Here is a 7,651-nt window from a genome sequence, read left to right as displayed (position 1 = left end):
GGTGCCTGTGACGATTTCTGCGAAAAAGAAGGTAATTCTCAATTTTTCTTGATATGATGACATGATTTGAACCGATGTGTGTGATTGATGAGTAGATTTTGCCTTGACTTTTGACGTTGAACAAGCTAGTGAGGAATTGAGCCTTAATTGCCCATATTTGCAGTTTGTTCTTTGTTTTTGAGTGTTGTCATACATGTAGTGCGCTTCTAGAACTTGCCATGAGTCTTGGTCGAGGTTGCTTGTTGTGTTCAAGAGTTTGAAATGATCTTAGGCCATTTTTCGTAAGCCACGTTATATCCCAAACACTGTCCTGAAAACATTATTCCCTTGTTAACCGTGTTTGAGCCTTTTTAAGCTTTGATTCATTAACCGGATGATAGGGGGTGATGGAGTATATGGGGATCGTCGTGTGATATTGATTGTGGGTTGATTGAAATGAGGGTGAAACATGATTCTAGTCATTCTTATAAGCTCTAGAAAAAAGAAAAAAAAAAGAGAAAAAGAAGAAAATTTTGAGGAAAGTTGATTGAGAAAGTCGAGTGATAATTGAAAAATTCATGGATAGTCGACTTTGTTGTTATGAGAAAAACGAGAGCATAAAAGAATGTCTAGTTTGATTTATGATGATTATATCCCTTGGTTTGTGATGATTATGGAGATGTTGTTAGGTGGAAGATGGAATTTATTCCATGCTTGAATGGTGAAGTCATAAGGTTGGTGAGAGCAATTTAATTTGAGTCACTTAGCCAAATTTCCCTACCTAATCCAATGTCCCTACATTAGAACCCAAATTTAAGACCTATGTGATCTTACCCTTGACACACTTTTAGCGATGGAGACTTTGAGACAATTGGCAAGCATATGGTAAGTAATCTGCATTTCATGAGTTTCGATGAGTGATACACGTCTTTTTTCCATCAATTGAGAGTTGAGCGAAACACTTTTATCTTGAGAGTCAATTGTTGGAATGTCGAGGTTGAATTTGCCATTGATTATGCTTGTTGGTGATTATTGTGTTCATGTGTTGAGAATTTGAGGGAATTCAAAAGTTTTATTTTTCTGAGGCATCGATGATCCAATCATCTTACCCATTCGTGTTTATTGTATTGTTCTTCTCGTTGTTCGAGGACGAGCAACATCTTAAGTTTGGGGGAGTTGATAAACACTCATTTTGCATGGTTTTTATGGTTTATATTCTGTAGTTTAAGTCGATTTTACACCCGTTTCATTATCGTTTAGAGTTTATTGACTATTATTTCGTGATTTCACGGTTGGGTGTAGTTTTGACTGTTTGGATGCAGAATTGAGTGATATTGGAGCATGGAGTGTAAGGAACATGTTGAAGAGAAGAGTTTTGAGAGAATCGAGCCCAAAAATCGAGAAAAGACGAAAATTCTGGAGTCGGGACGAAAAAGGAGCAACTCGGCGGTCAAAGGGCGTTGACCGCCGAATTTTGGTGATTTAAAGGGTGAAAACGGCGACCAAGACGGCGATCGCCGGCCAGGTCGCCGAATTACCTGGATGGAAATTGGCCTTCGGTGGAAAAAACGGCGGTCGCCGTTTTCATGAAGGATTTGGCCTGAATTCGGCGACCAGTTCGGCGACCGCCGAACGGGTCGCCGTTTTGAGGCGTGTTTTATTTCCCTTCCGCGTTTTTACGTTTTTTCAAGTTATTTTCGGTTTAGAACTTGGTTTTTCACCCTAAGACTATAAATAGGTCCTCTTTTGACCTATCTAGGGTTCCCAGCTTTAGTTTTTCAGTTCCCAACTTTATTTTCTCAGTTTTATAGCTTTAGAACTTTTTAGCTTTCCAGTTTTCAAGGCTTGGATCAAGATTGAAGATTCAAGTCGCTACAATCGTTTTAATTCGGTTTTATACAATTTGTTTTTACAATTGCGTTCAATTTAATTATATTTATGTTTGATTTTATTATGTCTGGCTAGTCTTTTAATCTGAACCTAGGGTTTGTATATAACTGATTGATTATGTGTTTTTGATTTATTGATATCAATTTGCCCTCCAACTTGTGATTCATGATTCCTGGTGCCTGTTCTCTTGTGAATCTGATCAATGATTTACATGTTTAGCTGTTCAGTTTGAGTCTTGAATGCGATAATTGTTCAGCCGATTCAGGAATGCATGATATAGTGTTAGCCTTGAGTCTTGAATGCGATAGGTGAAGCTATAGGAAGCTATTCTTTATGTGCTATTTGGAGTTAATTTATTCCTTGGAGTCTTGAATGCGAAAAGGGATTAATTAATCTACGTTCATAGGTGGTCGTTAGAGACGCTTGTGAATAATATAGTGATCTTTCATCAGGGTTGGATTAAAATTGGTAATTGAATCAATAGGTTAAATGCATGTAGTTGATTAGTGAAAGTACATCCCTAGGGTCAGAGCTTTCTTTATATTTGAGTTAATTATCATAGTTTTTATGCTCTTTAGTTTTATTTAGTTAATCTTAGTTCAATATTCACCTTCATAATCGTTTTACTTGCATATTGTGAGAGTCTGTGTAGGAAATAGATAGAGTGATTTCGTCTTACAGTCCCTGTGGATACGATATCCGATTGCTGTTTATACTACGATTACACCGTGTTAGTTGCGGTAATTTGTTGCTAATAAAATAGTGATCAACTTTTTGGCGCCGTTGCCGGGGACTGTTTAGATTTTGCTTTAATATTTCCAATAGGACTTTATAGTACTGCAAGTTTTCTTTGTTTTTATTTTTATTTTCTAACTTTTATAAGTTGTGTTTCTGTAGGTTGCATATGCACACAAGATCTCACGGGAATCCTCTCTTTGAGTTTGACCCTGAAATCAACAAGACCTTGCGCAATCTAAAGAAGCAGAACGATCAAGTTGAGACAGAAACGATGGCTACTCCAGAACAAATCCAAATTCGAGAGCTGCAAGAGCAGTTGAAGAAGCTGCTTGATGCACAGGAGACGAGAGAGGCTCAGAAACAACCAGCTATCAATAAAGCGTTCATACCACAATATGTGTACCAGGAACCCCCAAGAGTGAACGTCAACAACTTTGAGCTGAAAACGGGTCTGATCACGATGGTCCAACAGAGCCAATATGGTGGACAGGCGATCGAAGACCCTAATGCGCACCTGGCGCATTTTCTGGAGCTGTGTAGCACGGTAAAGATGAATGGTGTCCCTGATGACATTATCCGTCTTCGTCTTTTTTCCCTTTTCACTGATGAACGGTAAAGATGAATGGTGTCCCTGATGACATGAATGGTCGTACTAGTTTGTGATGAAAAAGAAGTTTATATTAATCCTACAAAACGTACTATTTGACATAAATAGAAGTTTTTACAGACTCTTCTCTCCTTCTGGATATGGTGAGTCTATTGCCAAATTTTGAATCCATCATTTCTCATTCTCTCTCTCACACACACCCGGAGTTAGATTCCCTTACCATATCATACTCGTATATGCAGAGCTTGAGCGTGAGTAATCGCGCTAACTGGGGTTTCACACTCAGCACAACTCCAAGAGCTTGTATTTCGCAGGTAGGTTCCTCAGCTTGAATGTTTTCCTTTCTATGAGAATGAATTTTCGAATATATATTCGTAGGAATAATAATTCGATTATCTTCTCTTTTGGTGAAGTACATAGCATTTTATTTCTAAGAATTCAGTTTTTATGGGTCCTGCGATGAAGAGATAAGTCGTCAAATTGTGGACAGACGGTGGAGTGTGGATAACTTCTTCTATGCGGTTACCTGCAAATTTGGAAATTTACAGTCAAAAGCTTTGGTTATTTCATACATGTGCAAATTAGTTACACTAATTTTGAGTCAGTACTTAAAATAGATATATATGCTAATGTATACATATACTGATATACATGTGTCTCTGTGTTTGTATGTTCTTAGTGGATAAGATGACTTGTTTTGGCACCGTGCAAGCAGATATTTATAAGCATGAAAGCATTACATGCTTTATTACTGACACTTTTTTCACGTTAATTGGAATTTTAAGAATGAATTTTGTAGGTTAATTGAAATGTTTGTCAATTCTTTCCAAATATCTTGTAAAATGGCTCGAATACAATCTTAAAAGAGACAACAAAATATGGAAAATTCCCAAATTTGTTGGCGTGTATCAAGCCATTTTAATAGCATATCATAACTGGAGAAAAAGGGAGTTTTGTCAGTTGAAAGGAGGTGTTCCTGTAATGGAGTAATTGATTCAATTTACATATCCAGAGTTTGTTTGGGTCATATAATTGCAATTCTGTTGTATCTCAAAACTCAATGAGAACAAATCAGTCGGGCGAGGAACTTGAAGTTATTACTAATGTTACTTTGGCGGGCTCGATGCTCATTAAAGAATGTGATATATCCTCACTTCAGTCCAAAGATTTTGGTTTGTTATCAAACTGTGCATTAGGCTGTCACCAACAATAAGTCTTGGCACTATATAGCAGATTTGCTTAAATTTTTCTGTGAATGATATCAGAAATGAGTGGTTTGTTTATCGCAGACTGCAAGAAGCATCAGTTCACTGATAAATGTAGGTTAAAGATGACATACTTGAATCTGTAACTTGAAGAGATTCAACTATTTTTTCTGTTGAAGGCATAAAGAGTTGTCGTGAAAAGGTCAGACATGGCATGATAATGATAATTTGAGCGGACTAACTGAATGGTGCTTGACTTGATAATTGTTTGTTTAAATCGAAGGAGCCATCACTTTTAGGAAGGGTTCATCTGATGATTCTGTAACTTGTGTTTTAACTGTGTCTTTCCTGATTTCTGTAACTAGTCGAGCATATATATCATTGAATCCGAAGATTCAGTAATGGTAGTCTCTATTAATCCATATGAATTTTTCAGCAAACTTTCTGTCTAGCATTAGGGAACAAGAAAGAAAACAAGGGACATAGTGGGATCTTAGAACTTGACCCAACTGATAACTTGGTTGAGAATGATTCTCAAAAGCTCAAGGAATACAGATTGCCTCCTTTGGTTAGTGCATTGAAAGCTTCAGTGGAGGAAAATGCAGCCAGTTTTCACTTTCCTGGACATAACAGAGGACAAGCAGCTCCTTCATCATTGACCCGACTAATTGGTGCAAGACCGTTTCTGCATGACTTGCCAGAACTTCCAGAGCTTGACAATCTTTTTGCTCCTGAGGGACCTATTTTGCAAGCACAAAAACAGGCAGCTGCACTTTTCGGAGCATCAGAGACGTGGTTTCTTATTGGTGGAAGTACATGTGGGGTCCAGGCAGCGATAATGGCAACTTGTTTGCCTGGAGATGTTCTCATTCTCCCACGAAACTCTCATATCTCAGCAATATCTGCCATGGTACTATCCAGCGTGGTACCCAAGTACATTGTTCCCGAATATGACCCTGAATGGGACATAGCCGGTGGCATTACTCCTTTGCAGGCAAGAGCAACATAGCATTTATAATTGTGGTAAAAGTGTTTCAAGTTTAGAGTTTTTCTATTGTACATCTCTGATTTATGAGTAATGAATGTTTGCCTTCCCCAAGAATAAATCATCTCCATTAGTTTTCTGTTAATTTTAGATCAATGTTATAACAGGTAGAGGAAGCCATCAAAGAACTAGAGATGGAAGGTCTCAAACCAGCTGCCGTTTTTGTCGTATCACCTAGTTATCATGGTGTATGCAGTGACATTGGTGCGATTTCTGAGCTGTGTCAAAAGAATGAGATCCCTGTAATTGTTGATGAGGCTCACGGGGCTCACTTTGGCTTCCACCCACAGCTGCCAGTCTCAGCTCTTGCTCAAGGGGCTGATATTGTCGTGCAATCGACTCACAAAGTACTGTGCTCTCTTACACAGTCATCGATGCTGCATCTTTCCAGTAATCTTATTGACAGGGAGAGGATCTGCAGGTGCCTTCAAATGCTTCAAAGCAGCAGCCCAAGTTATCTGTTGTTAGCGTCATTAGATGCTGCTACAGCTCAACTAAGTGATAACCAGGGAACCATTTTCAATGAAGCTATCGAACTAGCTGTGGAAACAAGATGTATGATCAAAGAAATCCCCAGAATCTCACTCTTTGACACCGCGAACTTCCCTACAGCTCCTGCTATTGATCCTTTACGACTCACTGTAGGCATGCAGAAACTTGATCTTTCAGGGTTTGAAGCTGATGATATCTTATACAGGACCTTCGGGGTGGTTCCCGAACTTGTTGGAACACAGTCTATTACATTAGCGTTTAACCTTGGAACCAAAAGGGAGCATACTTTGAGACTTTTGTCAGGATTGGAGTATCTATCAGCAACTTGCTCTCTCACCTTGGATGAAGAAAGAGAGATCAACGTCACAACTTTAGCACCCTTCGATGACTTCAACGTGGTTTTGAGTCCAAGAGATGCCTTTTTTGCTCGTAAACGAAAAGTAAGCCTTGAGGATAGTCTAGGTAAAATATGTGGGGAGCTGATATGTCCTTATCCACCTGGGATTCCGGTGATGATCCCGGGTGAGGTTGTTACGGAGAGAGCCCTCAAGTACTTGCTGCATGTTAAAAGCAAGGGTGCCACCATCAGTGGAGCTGCAGACCACCTCCTCTCTTCCCTCGTCATATGTGATACCTAAGGTATCATTGTTCTATCAAAGTTCACATATTTGCTAAATGCTTGATTTTTGGAGGTGTATATAATGGATTTATGCTCATAATGTTGTATAGATTGATCCGATTCTATGTTGTCGACATGTTGTGCGTGGTTTTTTTTTTTTTTTTTTGTATGAAGATGAGGTTCTTGTACTTTAGAAAATATGAGAGAAGGGATTTTCATTATCATTAAAACTCGTGCATGTCTTCTATTTGAAAAAATTAGTTCTTCACACTAGTGTATTAAGATTAGGTTTTTGCGTCTTAAATCATCCACATTGGTTGTGTCGGTACTTGGTTCATCCATGCTCTGGATTCACTTATGAGTCAAATGCTGCATTGAGTTGGCTCATCATGTTAACTCATATGAATTAATTGGGATGAGTCACTCGTATGCTGCATCAGTCGACTCATCGGCCAAGCTGACTCGAGGCGCTTGTACTGCATGCGCCACACATAAAAATGTTATGAGTCAAGCATCAACTGACTCATCGCTAAGGTTGACTCGAGCCGGCGGTGAGTTAGTCTAATGTGGATGCTCTTATAACATTGATCTCAAGTAGGGAGGTTTTGATTCAGACAAAAGCTAGTTGTGCATCTAGCGCAACGCAATTTTGATTCAGATATGATTTTTTTTTATTATCGAATCAAGCCTCAAGTTTTATTTATCTGAGTATTTTGAAATGCAAGAGTTTATTTGAGCTTAATTGAGCCTAAGAGCTTTCTAAATTTAGATGTGTTTATATTAATAATTATTTTATTTTATCCATAATAAAATATTATATTCATTAATTTTATAATAACAAAATATAAAATTAGTTAGAGACTTATTTATTAATGAACAAATATAAGTTACATATAATTAATAATTTTATATTTTCAAGTCAACTTTTTAATAAATTTGTTCACGAGCTAATAAACTTCACTAGAAAAGCTCTAAGGAGCTTTTATCGCGTCCATATCCATATTATAGCTCGCTAATAGCTTGATTTATTTATAATCCTACATTTACCAATGACAATGATTCGAAGCGAACTACAA

At 38.0% G+C, this 7,651-nt stretch overlaps 1 protein-coding gene across 2 annotated transcripts; it reads left to right on the top strand.

Annotated features, from left to right (window-relative positions):
* Window positions 1-3,264: 3,264 nt before the first annotated feature.
* LOC131021362 (uncharacterized) lies at window positions 3,265-6,805 on the top strand. Of its 2 annotated transcripts, XM_057950526.1 has the most exons (4): window positions 3,273-3,357; window positions 3,457-3,528; window positions 4,856-5,413; window positions 5,572-6,805. In XM_057950526.1, exons 1-4 carry the CDS (start codon window positions 3,355-3,357, stop codon window positions 6,592-6,594), a joined length of 1,656 nt encoding a protein of 551 aa, XP_057806509.1. In that variant the 5' UTR covers window positions 3,273-3,354; the 3' UTR covers window positions 6,595-6,805. The 2 variants fall into 2 exon arrangements, with proteins under 2 accessions (XP_057806508.1, XP_057806509.1); XM_057950525.1 differs by having other exon boundaries at window positions 3,265-3,528.
* The last annotated feature ends 846 nt before the right edge of the window (window positions 6,806-7,651 follow it).

Source organism: Salvia miltiorrhiza, chromosome 4 (assembly GCF_028751815.1).
Source record: "Salvia miltiorrhiza cultivar Shanhuang (shh) chromosome 4, IMPLAD_Smil_shh, whole genome shotgun sequence".
Classification (NCBI taxonomy): Eukaryota; Viridiplantae; Streptophyta; class Magnoliopsida; order Lamiales; family Lamiaceae; genus Salvia; species Salvia miltiorrhiza.
The sequence above is the reverse complement of the archived record's forward strand: the minus strand, read 5'-3'. Positions and strand labels throughout refer to the sequence as shown.

Coding starts and splice junctions, on each gene's coding strand:
- LOC131021362 (XM_057950525.1), top strand. CDS start 3,355: ATGGTGAGTCTATTGCCAAATTTTGAATCCATCATTTCTCATTCTCTC. Junction 3,529..4,855: donor CAAGAGCTTGTATTTCGCAG/GTAGGTTCCTCA, acceptor TGAATTTTTCAG/CAAACTTTCTGTCTAGCATT. Junction 5,414..5,571: donor GTGGCATTACTCCTTTGCAG/GCAAGAGCAACA, acceptor ATGTTATAACAG/GTAGAGGAAGCCATCAAAGA.